The 16,517-nt window shown below is 35.1% G+C and overlaps 1 protein-coding gene across 3 annotated transcripts; it reads left to right on the top strand.

Annotated features, from left to right (window-relative positions):
• The first annotated feature begins 450 nt into the window (after positions 1 to 450).
• On the top strand, positions 451 to 8,599 carry LIMK1 (LIM domain kinase 1). Of its 3 annotated transcripts, none has more exons than XM_034336557.2 (8): positions 451 to 672; positions 1,377 to 1,491; positions 1,601 to 2,041; positions 2,400 to 2,492; positions 3,031 to 3,163; positions 3,468 to 3,700; positions 3,775 to 4,003; positions 5,140 to 8,596. In XM_034336557.2, the coding sequence occupies exons 1-8, from the start codon at positions 651 to 653 to the stop codon at positions 7,414 to 7,416; spliced, it is 3,543 nt and encodes a 1,180-aa protein (XP_034192448.1). In that variant the 5' UTR covers positions 451 to 650; the 3' UTR covers positions 7,417 to 8,596. The 3 variants fall into 3 exon arrangements, with proteins under 3 accessions (XP_034192448.1, XP_034192447.1, XP_034192449.1); XM_034336556.2 differs by having other exon boundaries at positions 640 to 691; positions 5,140 to 8,599; XM_034336558.2 differs by lacking the exon at positions 2,400 to 2,492 and having other exon boundaries at positions 640 to 691; positions 5,140 to 8,597.
• Positions 8,600 to 16,517: the final 7,918 nt, after the last annotated feature.

The following is a 16,517-nucleotide window of genomic DNA, read 5'->3' on the forward strand; positions in this document are numbered from 1 at the left end:
TTTAAAAATATGTCAATATGTAATTATTCCATCATAGTTTCCGAACACCTGTCAAATCCGATTTGGTTGAAATTTTGCAAATACATATATTTTTTTTGCGATTTCCTACATTACCGACGTACTTCAAAAACAAAATAGGTTAGGTTAGATTGTATTATTATGGACGGGGGTGCAGGGGGAAGTTAGAGTTAGGGTTAGGTTTAGGAAACTAATGGACTAATGACATATTTTTAGAGAAATTTGATATATCTCGAAAACTATGCAGCTGATGAAAAAATGTTACAGGACATAAATAGTTGGAAATTTAATTTTTTACAAAAAAAGTCTTGACATTTTGCCATATTTCGCATAATTTCCGAGATATTTGCAGATTTACAAAAAAACAGGAAATCTACGTTACTGGCTAAACCAGGCCGATTTGGTACCTATGATATACACATTTTTATCTTAAAATGGTCCCAAGAACACAACCATAACCTCAAAACGGGGGGCCGCGGAAATCGTAATCGTTCCCCGAATTGTTGCGCCCTCTTACAGTAGAAAAGGAAACTTGAGATCTGTTTAAGTTTCGCGAATGGATTTTGAATCTAGTGGCTATATATTCAGAGGTCAAAGCACGGAGTAGGAGTGTGTCAGTCCTAGATGCTGTGATGGATGAAGTTTCATCAAATGGTATGTCTTTTTCGACAAAGTAAAGTGTTATTTTTATTAAAATCGTTAAGGTTTATAGTATGGAATGTATGATGTTTCGAACATTGCACGCGACATGTAAATTGATCGATGATTTCTGTGTGCGCTTGATACGCTGTGAATCGCGTGGGCGTCTTGTCTTCCAAGTCTTCTGGCCCACGCTTTTCACAGGATTTTATTTACGCGTTGCTTAGGATTTTGCTTTTTTAACTATAAATTCGTATGGGTACTATGTTTCAGGTAATTTCTTGTGATTTCAGTGATGCATTTTTTGAATTGACAAATTCCGATCACCTTAGAACAATCCGAGTTATTGTTAACTGGTTGATAACTACTTTCCCAACGCTTTCCTAATGTCAACCGTGAATCACATTTCCTTCCTACTGTATGTACATACATCCCTGACGCGCTTTGCTTTCTCTATAACCGCGCCGTATTTGTTTTCGTAACTTCGATAAGTCAAAATATTCGAAATTTAATGCTTCATAAAGATAACTTTGTTACAGCTAACGTTCTGCGAATGTCACGTAAAAAAGCATGTACCCATATGTATGTAAATACTTAGCATTAAACGAGCGGCGCGTATAAAAAAGATCCAAATGAACAAAAAATAGAAGGAATTTGTAAATAGATGTGGTTTGTTTTTTAAATTAAACTATATTATTATTTTTTTTTTTAACATCTAGACTTGAGAAGTGGGGAAAGTGGAGGGACACTAATATGTGCTGGATGTCTCAACGCAATTGATGAAGATGAATTTATACAGGCACTAAATCAAGAGTGGCATATAGATTGTTTTCGGTAAAAATGATAAAATATTATTATTATAAATTGAATTGTTAATTTATAGATTGATAAATAGTTGTATTTATTTGTATTATCAAAATACATAAGAAATTATATGTTTCAGGTGTTCAGCATGTGATATTGGTTTGTCCTCGTGGTATTTTGAAAAAGATGGCTTACTCTTTTGTAAGGATGATTATTGGGCTGCTTATGGAGAAGCTTGTCAGGGATGCGGTCAAATTATCACAGGTCCTGTCATGCTGGCGGGAGATCACAAATTTCACCCAGAATGTTTTGCCTGCAATTCTTGTGGTGCTTTCATTGGAGATGGAGAAAGTTATGCTCTTGTTGAAAGATCTAAGCTGTATTGTGGATGTTGTTACAAAAGACAGATGCAGCCAATTAATAGGACAGCTAATTATCCATTTACTAGAAAGCCTCATAGTATCAGATTAGTAGAAATACCTCCGAGCGGTTCTGATCCAGAAAAACAGAGGGGAATCAAGTTGACATTAGACACAACACCTAGTCCTAGAAATTGTGGTGCTTTGCTTCGTATATCCGAGTATGTATAAAAAAATCTTTACAATATATTTCAATTATTACACATTTTAATAGTGTTTTTATTTTTGTTGGACAAAAGAAATGACGAAAATGAATGGAGTTAATTTTGTATGACACTTTAAAAAAACGTGCAAAACAAAAAAGTAATACATAGACTTATATTAATTTAAATATTTTATTTTAGTGAAAGATATTAAATAAAACTAAAAAAATATTGATGTTTAAACAAATCTGAACTGTCATTAATTACAAAATTATATTTAATGGAGCTTTTCTATAATATTTAACTGTGCATGAGTATGGTTAATTAAGAATCAATATAGATGCACGGCCTCTAATAACTTTGAACTAAAATACAGGTTAATGAGAAATGTTCGTGGAAAGATCAGTAAGCTGCTGGCCTCTGTGATGGAGGTTCTATTTAGGCTATGCTGCCACTTCTCTAATCATAGGTACAGCATAATAAATAAATAATATGCACTAGATATTTTTACAAATTAGATGTGTGTTCTTTTATTATTTGCTATTACTTGCACGCAAAAAATGTATCTTGTGCAAAATAGTTAATATTATCTGTTCATTAATATGTGTTACATGTTTGTAAGTATGTAATGTTTACAATGACATGACAGTTTATATATTTTAGAATAATAACAATATATTGTGTTAATTTCATTTCATTTTAAGAACTACATATATTAAAAACAACATTTATTTTAAGTTTAATGTTTTTATGTGTACTTTTATGTCACTGTGTTTCTACTCTATTCTTGAACAAAGCTGCATTTTGTATCTTTTATATTTTATATGTATTTAATGGTTTATCAAATATTCAAGGTTAAAAATAAATATGCAATATTAGTTCTACTCTTTAGTTTTGCTCCTAATTTTTATCTTGTCATGATAGTATTGAATGCACGCAAAGTTTTGCATGTTTTGTCACAAACAATGTTTATAAACATTAGAAATATCATGTAAAATATGTTTCAGACTGAATATATCCAGCGATCTCATATCTCTACATATTGGTGACCGAATACTTGAGGTGAATGGTACTCCAGTAAAAGATCAGCCTATAGAAAACATTGAAAATCTTATCCAATATTCAGATACAGTTCTACAGGTAATTTTCTTTTATGTATCATATATAAATTCACAAATGTCACATATTATTAACACTAGAACTACCAATGTTTGATGCACACTTATTTTTAAGTTGAAAATAATGTATAAAGAATTAAATAGATAAACGATGAAACATAATTAATTATGTACATTTATAATAACAAATTTGAAGCCAATCATTTTGACTAGTTTGGCAGTTTTAGTGTTACGAAAAGATCTACAAATCCCTACTGTAAAGGATGAAATACACCGACTATCGTTAATTATAACGAACACAGCAACAAATGTATTGAATTTTTCAGTTGACCATCGAACACGATCCAGATGCGGTATCACGACAACCAACGTTTTCCTCGCCATCTGCGGCAATGTTGACGTCGATCGCAAATCCAAGAACGAGTCCCGAAAATAAAGAGCGTTTATTTAAACGTCGCGATGAGGGTTATATTAGTGGAACACGAAGCAGACAGTTGCGGAGGACGAGAGATCCTATGCATAAAGAACGTAGTAGTTCCATGTCGCGGTTACTTGATGGGTAATTGTAATAGTGTTATCTTTAATATTTAATCATATAATTTGAAATTTAATTTTTTTTTTTAAATATTCCAGATCTTCGCCAACAAATGCTACATGCGATTTAAGCAGAACTAGATCCTTTCGTGTAGAACCAAAGAATCAAAGAATATTCCGTGCCAGTGATTTAGTGAAGGGTGAGCTTTTAGGTACAGGATTTTTCGGCCAGGTTTTCAAAGTTACACATAGGGATACTAACGAGATCATGGTGCTAAAAGAATTATACAGAGTGGATGAAGAAGCTCAAAAGAATTTTTTGAAGGAGGTGAGTTTTGTATTTAAATCGTGGTTTATGTATCAATACTAGAGATGGCGTGGACTGCTATTTATAAATTACTTGTGACTCGATCATGTTCGTTTCTAGTCACGGTGATTTTTCACACTAATCATGGTTCTTTATGATCGCTTCTGAGAGCATAACTGTTCTTTTCACGCGTTACACTTTTAGACTATGTACAGGGTGAGTCAGATAAAGTTCTTTTTTAAATTAAACGGTATAAGGTGCCTGATTGCGTGATGTATAACAAAATTTTTTAAAATAGCTATCATAAAGTCAGAATAAACTGACGTCGTCTTTCTTAAATGGAATAATATACTGACCTTTTTTTATTTAAATAACTTTTATCAAACTGGATAGTATTTGCTCGAACCATTTTTTGATATTCTTCATAGTAGTTAACGATTTATACTGAAGGGAATATTTAAGAAACAAATACATGGAGGCATCCAAGGAGAATGAAACAGACGTATTTTGTATTTAAATTCATTTTATTAAATATTGAAAATGACCATTTATTTGTTAACATGTATTTCTTCTTTTTTAATATTATGACTCTTATAATATAATATTATATATTACGACACCTTCGAGGTCTCTGCATATTCGCTCCTTTAATATTCCCTTCGTCATAAGTCGTTAACTATGAAGAATATCAAACAATGATTTAAGTAAATGTTATCGAGTTTGATAAAAGCTCTTTAAATAAAAAGAAATTAGTATAGCATCTCATTTAAAAAAGACGACGTAAGTTTATTCTAACTCCGTGGTAGCCATTTAAGAAAAATGTTGTATGTACCACACAATCAAGCACTTTGTACCATTTAATTAAAAAAAAAGAATTAGGTCGATAGCTGCTATATTTTTCGAGATAATAGTTTGTAACACTTTATGGTCTAAGATATTTTTAAAGGAAATTAAATTTTAAATTTATATTATAGAATTAATCAACCGAATTAATCAAAATAAAAGAAATCACGATTATGGTCGTGAATATAGTTCAATCACGGCTATGATCATGATTTTATGATCACTTAATGATTTTGCATGCCGTCCTTAATCAATATATGTACATACTTCGGTACATTAGGTTATTTTATCTTTGTTTCATTTCATTTCAATAGGTTGCTGTATTACGTTCGTTACATCACAACAATGTTCTCCGATTTATCGGTGTTCTCTACAAAGACAAAAAGCTTCACCTGGTTACGGAGTATATAGCAGGAGGAACTCTAAGGGCTCTGCTACACGACATCAACGAAACCTTACCATGGGAACAGCGAATGTCGTTCGCTAAAGATATTGCCGCCGGTATGGCTTATCTACATTCCATGAACATTATACACCGAGACTTAAATTCGCACAATTGTCTCGTTCGGGAAGATAAGACTGTGGTCGTGGCCGATTTTGGCTTAGCCAGAATAATACAAAACGGCAATTCCCCCGATAATCGTAAATACAACAGACATTCCGACGGGGAGGCGAAAACGTCGAAGAAAGAACGAAAGAAAAGGTACACAGTGGTAGGGAATCCTTATTGGATGGCTCCTGAAATGATGAAGGGTAACAAGTACGACGAAAAGGTTGATATATTCAGCTTTGGTATCGTCGTTTGTGAAATCATTGGTCGTGTACAAGCGGATCCCGATTACTTGCCGCGCTCTTCGGACTTTGGTCTGAATCAGAACGTGTTTAAAGAAAAATTCTGTGCCAACTGTCCAGAGATGTTCTACATGATCGCTTTTCTTTGCTGCGATTTGAATCCTGATAAAAGGCCGCCATTCGAGGTGATGCATGTTTGGTTAGAGGGGCTGGCGATGCATTTATCAATGGGCATGGATTTGCCATCAGATTTGGAGATTGATATTAGAAATTATACTGGACCGAGCACGAGTACAAGCGAATCAACGACTCCGGAGACACTTGCGTCACAGTTAAAGCCTATTAAGGAAGGCCAGGTGCATCAGGAAAAGAAACGGTGTAGTGGTTGCGACGATAGTACGCTAGAACGCGAGGAAACCGTGCAGAGCATTACGCTTCAGGTACCTGATGTGATAAGTACTCGTGGAAGGTACACGAGACAGAACAGTAAAACTAGTGAATCCTTTGGAAATACTGGTCGTTATTCGAGACAGAACTCAAGGTCCAAAGAAACACCGATTGAAAAGCCAGATATAGTTATTTCTCCGGGATCCAGTGGGTTTACAGGCTGTTTCCCGAGGCATAATACCAAGTCAAATGAATCATCTCCTCACTTTTCAAGCGACAAACAAGACTCATACGTGAAACGAAACGATGAAACAGAATATAATTTGAAACGAATACCGACTATCGAAAAAATAAGATATGTGGGCAAAGGAAGTCCTTGTTCTTTATCAGATACACCTGAATATATCATCGTTAGCAAATCCTCATACAGAGTGAATAATAGTTCACCAGAAAAGTCCAATGATCATAATTCAGTTAACAGTGGTCATTCAAGAACAAAACTGGAAAACAAATTTAAAATGTTGGATGCAAACTCAGTTAGCTCTTATCTTAGGCAAATTGGAAAATCCATAAATGTTATAGAGAAAGAGAGCAGCAAGACTAATGATCAGAATGATAGCGATTCAAAGAAGACATGTGTGGAAAACTCCAAACCGTCTACAGGTTCTTATTTGAGAAGAACAAAGATTTCTCCCACAAAAGAAACATCAAAGAACGCATTCTCTCCACAAAAAACTTCTCAGTCATCTGAAGCTGGTACTTCATTGCAATCAAAATTAGCTGTTAATACGGAAGAAATCATTGAAAGTAAAGCTGGAAACGATATGGTAACGAGGCAGGAGAGTAACGTTTCAGATATCGGCAGTATTTTATCCAGGCAAGGAAGCCTCACAGTATTGGACTGTACAACGAAACACAAAGATGCAATGTACAAAGATTATTCGCCTTTTAATACATTGCAAAAAGACGATCTCTATAGAGAGGACAGTCATAGAAGAAATGCTGTTCTTCATTATACTGATAACCTTCGTTCCAATTCGAGTCTTTCTAAGAACGATGATTCCCTTACGTGTAATGCACTGCATGAAACTAATGTCGATGACAAAAATGACTGTACCACTTTCATTCAAGAGTCCAATGATTCAAAGGAGGCAGTAATTGATACAAAGGCCATGTACGATAATAAATTGCCTAATTCTTTAACGGAGTACAGTGGATGTTACAAGAATTTGGATTTATGTAGACAGGATAGTTTTGGTTCAGACAGCGCAGTGGGCACAATGAAGAGTGATTTTTTTACAGACTTAGAATATATAAGAGACGGCAGGCATACACCTGATTTGTGTCATACTCCTGAAAGATGTTGTACACCTAATAGAGCAGCCTCACCGATTGAGAGCACAGCTTTGTAAAGTTGTGGCAAGTAACGTGTCATGTTTTAACAAAATGAATCTCTTCCTTTGTTCTCTGACCTTTATGCATTTACATAACTTAAAATCTGATAACTTAACCTGTTAACGCAAAAGTAAGTTTCTCTTGGTACCTTGTTACGATGTTCCATAACAGCACATTGAAAAAGTATTGTTAACAGTTTGATGTCCAGTATTAATGAATCTCATTGCGCTATCACTTTCCGTGAGTTTTAAGGCATTTAAACGTCACATTTAGATCTTGCCTTGTATGGTTTTCATAAGAGGGAATTTATGTAATTATAAGACTAACAAAAGCATTCCATCCAGAATTGATAAAACTAAACGCGTGCTTTGAGAATCCGAGTGTGAAACGCTCAGATTGCGTTACTACTATGTACAAGTATCAACAACGTGTTCTTGGAAACACTGAATTACAGACTACATCGGTGTATCTCCGTTTTGTTTTATTTTCTTCTTAGATATACAGGATTATATTTCAAAGTTGTAAACATTATGTAAAGTCAGTTTGTAGAATAGATTGTAAAAAAAATTTATATTCTTTATCAAATATATATGTACGTCATACTGTAAAATATCCACATATAACACGGTGATGTGCATGTACAGGTTATTGACATGTATAAACTTGGACTCATCAATTATATCTTTGTTACTTGTTAGAGAAGACAGAATTTTATTTGTTTGATATTAAATTTCCTCTAACATCTAGTTCTGTCTGATATTGTATATTGTAAATTGAGGACTACCTTTTGTTTATTTATTATATCAATTTGACAAATTGATTCATGCACATACTGTTACAAAGATATAAATGATGATTAAATAGTATGATGTGTATAATATAAAGAATGTACATATAGTTTTGTATATATTATATATTTCAACATTCGTCATGTTCAAAACACTGTTTAATAGAACATACATATATATTTAACAGTAAAAAGCTTTATATTGATAATGTAGAGATGAAAGTTCTTTTGATACTATTAAAAGTTGTATTTTTATTCGATTACATTCTAATCATAAGCGAAACGTTCCCTAATTTTATTAAAGTACAATGCGAAATAGAGTACAGTGTTCAAAATAATGAATTATAATTCAAACGATATTAAAAATATGTTTTATAAAAAATGACTGAACAAAATTTTTCATGATGTATTACATAGATTAAACAAAAAATTAGTTCACTTTGTTACCCATGTTTCTTTGCTATTCAACTTTTACTTTGTATGATTAGAAATTAAATTTAATTCTTCCTGTTATGAAAAATTTCATTCATTCAAATACTATTTGTTAAAAAACATTTTAATTCATTACACCAAATAAAAGTTTGTTATCTGTGATAAAAAGGGAAGAAGTATTTTGAAGCTGTCTATAATTGAAACATTTTGTGAAATTAAATTTAAAGAAGTGTTATTAATAAAAGGAAACTTAATTCTTATTTTTCCGTGTACAGGAAACAAATTACTCGTAGTACCAAGCCGATAACGTGTTAATTAAAAAAAAAAGAACAATTTTTTTTATTAACTAATTTCAACGGGCAATATGCGCAATAAATAATATTAAATATAGGTATTGTATTCTAAAAGCGATTAATCATGGCTTAAAATTGAACATGTGCGAAACAATGATTTAAACAAATCCAAGTAAAATAAATTTTCAATTTTGCTGTTTAAAAAACAAATTAATATGTATGAACCTTCGAGATAATCGAAATGATCATCTAGTATTTTTCATCAAATTTTTCGATGATATTTCATAAAAATTTCAAGTGTTTTCAATTATTAGAAACACTATAAATTTATTCGTAAGTTCGAATGTAAAATTTTCAAATTTTTTGCGTCCAGACCTGAAGTCAGGAGTGGATCTAGAGGGACAAAATATATAAAACAATGAATCTCTTTTCAGTCTATCAGAAATTTATTTATTATTTGTTTACTGATATTTGTATTATCAATAGTAACCGATATAATCAAGTTTACATAAATTATAAAGAAACAAAACAATTTCAATTTCATAACTTTTGGTAGGGGGATCGCCCCATTCTGGATTCGTTACTGCCTCGCACAAATTCAAATGTACACATATAAAAAGATATCTGCGTAACGAATAATTGTCAACTGAATAATGTATGAATAATTGCGTGTATATGTAAAACGTCAAGGAGTAATCGTTGTAAAACGATTTTTCAGCGAACAGTATTAGCCTCGTTATCGTTGCTTACTTACGAATACCGGAGTACACAAGTAGAACTTTCTAGACAAAAGCAACGGGCACAAAGAAGAGAATCTCTGGAATAGGTAGATACATTATTTTTATAGACTGTAAATTGTCGAGCTCTCTGTTCAACATTTTTTGATGAACAGTGCGAGTTTATCTCTGAATCTCATTGTAAATTATTTATCTTCACCGCAATAGTGAGTACTATACGATCAGAGCATTATTTAGTATAACACTTTGTTAAGGAGGGTACAAATGACAGATTACCTTGCGAAACATCGCAAGGGGAAAAAAAACTGAAGGATACTTTTGTAAAAAAAAATTCAGGAGAAGGAAATTCAATTTTTTTTTTTAATGTACTGATGAAAAAGGAAAATAATTTAACAGAACATTAGTAATCAAATTTGGGGTTACGTGGATTAATAGAACACAATACAGGATGTTCTATCAAATTAAATTTTTATAAAATTGTTCATATGAAATGTTAACAAATTTTAGTTTATCATTCTATAAAATACAATGATATTAGAAATTTTCTCTTCAGAATTTCGTTTTCAAAATTGCAAAAAAAAATAGAAGTTATATTTTTAACAGACAGCAACAAGAAATACGCAACAGAGACTGGGTAACGTGCACGTTGTTCTTTACACTGAATATTTGCTGAGAAGTGAACAATAATTTTGTACAATTTCAAAACATATTTCGAAAATGAATTTGTCATTTTCCGACACGATTGAAAATTGTTGCTCAAAATTGACGGAAATTGTAAAAGAAAAATCGTTTTTTATAAGTAATCAGTATCTAATCTTTTTTATTGCGAAGTTGTAGAATTATTTCTCGTGTTTAAATCTGCGATTAGAGAACAAGCGGTTTTGTTTATCATTATAGTAATACAAAGAAAAATGAAAAAATAAATGGTTGAAAACATAAACTACATGCTCTTTTCTTGTGTGAAGATGAAAAAGAAAATATATTCAATAATATTAATAAAAATTATCTATAAATCCAATATTTATTGATTAAGGAACTTGATCGATTAAATTACTTCAATTAATTCTGTATCTCGTCGGTGGTACCGCATCCCCCAAAAATGACCACCCTAAAGTAACAAGGACCTGTCCAGTCTTCTACTACCTGTAGTCACTGTGGACAGCGCACACGGACACGTGGGACAAACACACTTGTGTTAGATGAAACAACTGAAGTACATACTGTTAAAGACTGCCATCCTTATGGGAGTTCGCGGCTGCGAAAAAGTTCGACGTTTTCTTATGTCCTCTAGAAAATATTGCGGCCGCAGTAAGAAACAGAACCAGAATCAGTGAGTTTACCAACGACGAGGTTCGGTGCTGAACTGTATCATGAGACATGAGATGATATTTTATCTGGTTGATGCTATTATTATTTCTTCGGTGATTCGAGTTAAGTTCGTTTTACAAACCTTTCGGAGATACTTTTTAAGACGTAAAATATTTTAAAGGAGGTAACTTAATAATCCTCTTTAGTTCATTGGAAATTATTTTTTTAATAAATGACGAACTCTAGTTCTAAGTTTAGGGTATATATAATAATAATAATATAATCAGTAACAGGTGTCGAAAAGAAAAGAAATGTATTGTAATAAAATTTTTAATTTAATAGTATTGATACGGCGCACAGTGGGACAAAACGGCTTTCGGCGATCAAAATTCTGTAACTTCGGTTCTATTGGAAATATTTGAATGAAATTTTGGGAAGTTTTTGCCTACATTATGGTACATAAGTTGTATCAATATGAACCATATTGAACTACAGGGTGTCAAAATATTAACATATAAAGTATAACGCGTTCAATATCCTTCACTTGTTAGACATATTTTATGTCATTTAACAAAAATTTGACTCAAAACTGTTAATAACTATAATAAAAACGGATTTAATAATTACAAAATGACAAGACATGTGTTATTATAATATATTTATTTATATTTATTATGATCTATACCAAATCATTCGTGAAAATAGTTTCGACAATTATGAAAATTTATTATGGCATATTGCAAGGCCGAAATAAAGTTTTGGGTAACGAATATACGCGTCGAATGCAGTTAACTGGATAATAATCGTATCTGGTACTGCTTTTCCATCATCGTGCGCTGCGGCCAAGATGGGTGTAATTTATTTCAATCGCCATTTTTTTGAGCAGTGGCAGGTTGGGGCAGCCGTTTTTTTCCGATTCTGATAGAGGAAGGTTCACTCTTTACTACAGTAATAATCACACCCTGCACAAGTGTGCACATTTTTTTAAAATCAAACGCAAAGTTAAGATTTCAGTTAAATGTATTTCGTTTCAATCAGATCCTATTATTTAAAAAGTTGTTAACATTTTAACTTATTTTATGCACTAAATAGAATCTATACTAATCTAGTAAACTTTGTAATTCATTTGAATTTTATCTTTCCGAGTAAAATTTATTAGAATCGTACATTGAAGTTATGGGTAATATTATCAGCGTTTCGTCTTGACGAATTTCTACTAACTTTGAGTGCGAACCACGGCAAAACGGAAAGAAATATGAAAAAACGGATTACACTACGTTAAACTACAGTTTATTCTCTATCGATGTATGTAATTAGTTTTTCAATTTTCGAATTCACGAAAATCGACTTTTGATCGCCGAAAGTCGTTTTGTCCCACTGTGCGGCGTCGTCGGTTACCGTACATACATTGCCGGTTGCGGGGGTATACAGGGGGTCCCGTAACGTATTTTCACCCTCTGAGGTGGTGGTAGGTGGGGTGATTCTAAACAACTTTTTCCTTTGCGAAAAAGTAGTTTGAAGCTTCCTTTTTGAATTATTAAGCAAAAATACTGACCAATCCGAGCGCGTATAGCGCGCGGGCTCAGAGACGGCAGCATCGGCTACGAAAGCGGGGCTTGACGTAGGTCGCGAACGAATGGCTCGGCACCCCATTGGCATAGCACAATAAAAAAATTGAACTGATTAAACATTTTTAGTTGTTGTTTAAAATGAATACGGAATCTAATCTCTTGTCGCCTATCATTATGTAAAAAAGGAAATTCTAAACATTCTAAACAACAAATAAAAATGTTTGAAATGGAATAATTAATAAAAATTTAAAAACAATTTAAATGAAACTTACCCATCCGTTCCTAAATTAACCTGCTATGCTGAAAACAGATAATTTTCACTGGGTCACTGTGTCGATCTTGAACATTCGAGGAGGGAACAAATCATGAAGAACAGCTGATCTCCAGACGAGATCATTGAACCCATTCAACCACACAGTCACTATCACCTTTCACAGAATTTTCTTTCAGGTAAATAAACATTTTAATTCACTGTCACCTTACTATTGCACTGGACACAAATGAAAAACATGTAATATTCCGCACTACTTCGTAACGTTTTCACGACGTTATTGGTCTTCCTTTCCAACTTCAAATGGGACTGCCAGATAAATGTTGTGAGGTCTGTTTCGCTTTTCGTCTTTTTCTACATTCAGAAATAGGTCATGGTTCGTGGTCATAAATCTGCTGTTCTCATTAACCAAGAGTAACCGAGAGAGGCTCGTGTCGACCCTTTGAAGTCACCGAACATAGAAAAGGACAAAGAGCAAAACAGACCTCACACATTCAAGCTGGCAGGCTCATTTGAAGTTGGAAAGGAAGACCAATAACGTCGTGAAAACGTTACGAAGTAGTGCGGAATATTACATGTTTTTCATTTGTGTCCAGTGCAATAGTAACGTGACAGTGAATAAAAATGTTTATTTACCTGAAAGAAAATCCTGTGAAAGGTGATAGTGACTGTGTGGTTGAGTGGGTTCAATGATCTCGTCTGGAGATCAGCTGTTCTTCATAATTTGTTCCCTCCTCGAATGTTCAAGATCGACACAGTGACCCAGTGATAATTATCTGTTTTCAGCATAGCAGATTAATTTAGGAACGGATGGGTAAGTTTCATTTAAATTGTTTTAAAATTTTTATTAATTATTCCATTTCAAACATTTTTATTTGTTGTTTAGAATGTTTAGAATTTCCTTTTTTACATAATGATAGGCGACAAGAGATTAGATTCCGTATTCATTTTAAACAACAACTAAAAATGTTCAACCAGTTCAATTTTTTTATTGTGCTATGTCAATGGGGTGCCGAGCCGTTCGTTCGCGATCTACGTCAAGCCCCGCTTTCGTAGCCGACGCTGCCGTCCTTGAGCCCGCGCGTTATACGCGCTCGGATTGGTCAGTGTTTTTGCTTAATAATTCAAAAAGGAAGCTTCAAACCACTTTTTCGCAAAGGAAAAAGTTGTTCAGAATAACTCCACCTATCACCACCTCAGAGGGTGAAAATACGTTACGGGACACCCTGTATATATCATGGGTTGCTGGCCGTGGTATATAACTGGCGGCTGGGACATGCACAGCATTGGAGCTGCGTACATCTCGGGCCGCGGTGGTGATGAATAATGTTGCGGGGGCGGCGGCGATGTGTGTTGGGGGGGAGGGTGAGATACATACCCCCCCGGATATCTTGAGACGGCTGGCAGCATTCTCAACCGCTTCTTTAGTTTTTTGTTGTTTCTAATTTTTCTCCTCCTTTGCTGCTCTTTACTTTTCTAAAATTCATAAAAAGGTTTATTATGAAATACATTTATAACACTCGTAATTTACACACACAAACACACATACACACGAAATCTATTTCAAGGAATATGTGGAAAAGTACATAGTACATACATACACTATACACTTGTCACTAACAGTTGTACATATTTAACAATAATGGTACCTTAATATCGGCCACGGCCGGTCTTGCCATCGCCGGCGGTTCCTCTACCGGGCGTTCCTCCGCCAGGGGTTCCTTCGCCGGGCGTTCCTCCACCGGGCGTTCTTCCGCCGGGCGTTCCTCCGCCGGGAATTTCTCCGTCGGGGGTTCCTCTACCGGGCGCTCCTGTGGACAGTATCTCGTCGGTGACGGTACCCAAGTATGAAGAGAGGTTTCCACAGTCGGTATAACAGTCGTGCCTGTTTTGTCAGGGATCCGGAAAATTCATCGCCCGCAATTCACCGCCGCGTCAATTCATCGCATCCGCAGTTCACTGCCGAGATATGTTTGGTGAAATCATAAAAAGTTATTTTTTATTTAAGCATATTTTTGAGGTTCTATGAATGGCTATAGTTCCGAATGTCCCTGGTCACCGATCTACATGAAATTTAGAAATCGGGTTTCCGTATGTATAGGGTGTCCCTTATAAAATTCATTTTCAAGAAACTTTGTTTAACTTCTTTAATTAAACAAATTTGATTTATATTTAAGATTTCTAGTTAGGTTAGGTTAGGGTTAGGTTAGAGTTAGGTTTAGGCCCAGTGCGGGTCACCGTCCACGGACCTACCTGGTTGTCCAGGATAGGCGGGGAGGTGATACCCCGACGTGGCGCGTCCCCAGGTGGCGGATAGGGGAATGCTCGCCACGTACTTTTCGGAGTACGTGGAGGGTAGGAGTGAAATAAAATAGCTCCCGCGTACCAAACACCAGAGGATAATACCTTGAGTAATGGACCAGACCGGCGAAAGAAAATATAAGAATCAAGCCTTGAAGGTGTCAATATACGCTCTTCTTCTTCCTTTTACTTTTCTTTTCTTTCCTTCATTTTCTTTCTTTCTTTTCTTGCTTCTTTCTTTTCTTTCTTTATTCTTTTTTCTCCTTTTTCTTCTCTTTTTTCTCTTTCCCTTTCCTTTCTTTTTCTCTTCTTTCTTTTCTTTTCTCTTCTTTTCCTTGTTCACATTTTTGGGCGTAAGGTGATAATTCAAACATGACACTGTTTTTTCTTCGGGATGGCTTCTCTTGCGACTCTAGTGATGTTTTGGACGGGAATTTCTTTACGACAACTCGGCGATTCCTATGGACAAATTCTAAAAATAAAAACTATGGATAACAAAAAGAAACGAGTAAATACTTACGGTGGAGGGGGAGTCGGAACCCTCAGTACCGGCCCGAAGGGGGGTGAGCCAGCAGGCCTCCCCGGGTCGTCATCCGATGACTGTGGCGCACAGGAGGTGGAGCACCAGGCCACTGTGCAAAAATTGATGTCTGGTAAAAAACCTGAAAAATCTAAAAACTCGAAATCGGCTACTGACGTGGAAACATGGTTTTCTAGACATTTGGGGGGTCTGGAGAGACCCGAAGTAGTCAGCCACCGGAAGAGTTGGACAAGACGCTCATGGGTGAACTTGAAGATATATCGACCTATACTATAGACGATTCGTTGATAGAAACGACCTCCGTGAATATGGAACATAAAAGTGAGGTGGATGAAAAAATTGACTTGTTCATAACCACGATGAATAGTCTGGTACGCACCTTAGTGGAAGTTAGTACCACTGTCCTGAAGATTGATAAGAAGGAATTGAGACCATCGGCCACAACAGCAATCCAGAAGATGGAGACCTGTGTCGGAAAAATGGCGGATGTAATGGACCAATTAAACGTCGCCCGGAAAGCGGAAAAAAGGCTAAGAAAGGAGGTAGTACAATCCGAGAGAGCTAAGGATGATGTAGGTAAAGAGGGACTAGGAAGGGGTGTCGCCAAGGAGACGCAGACCTCACCCGGAACGGAGTTCCCTCCGTTACCCCCGAATACCGGAAATAAGAGGAAGGAGATCTCCCCTGTTTTGGCGAAAGAGGGGAAAAAGACTAAGAGGGTAGAGGCTCCCGCCCCCCTTGGACCTCGTATTAGGAGGGTTGAGACTATTAACATAGGCATTACGGAATTAGAAGGAACTAGAGATTCTAGAGCGGTCGAATGGGAGCTCGTAAAGAGAAGGAAGAAGAGACCGATGCCGGGAACTCCAAACCTTGT

The sequence above is a fragment of the Osmia lignaria genome, chromosome 5, assembly GCF_051020975.1.
Source record: "Osmia lignaria lignaria isolate PbOS001 chromosome 5, iyOsmLign1, whole genome shotgun sequence".
Classification (NCBI taxonomy): Eukaryota; Metazoa; Arthropoda; class Insecta; order Hymenoptera; family Megachilidae; genus Osmia; species Osmia lignaria.

What these genes read in the sequence shown, in the direction of transcription:
- LIMK1 (XM_034336556.2), top strand. Translation starts at nt 655, where the DNA reads ATGAAGTTTCATCAAATGGTATGTCTTTTTCGACAAA. An exon ending in TGGCATATAGATTGTTTTCG is followed by an intron (nt 1,492 to 1,600) that starts GTAAAAATGATA and finishes TATATGTTTCAG; the next exon opens with GTGTTCAGCATGTGATATTG. An exon ending in ATGTCGCGGTTACTTGATGG is followed by an intron (nt 3,701 to 3,774) that starts GTAATTGTAATA and finishes TAAATATTCCAG; the next exon opens with ATCTTCGCCAACAAATGCTA.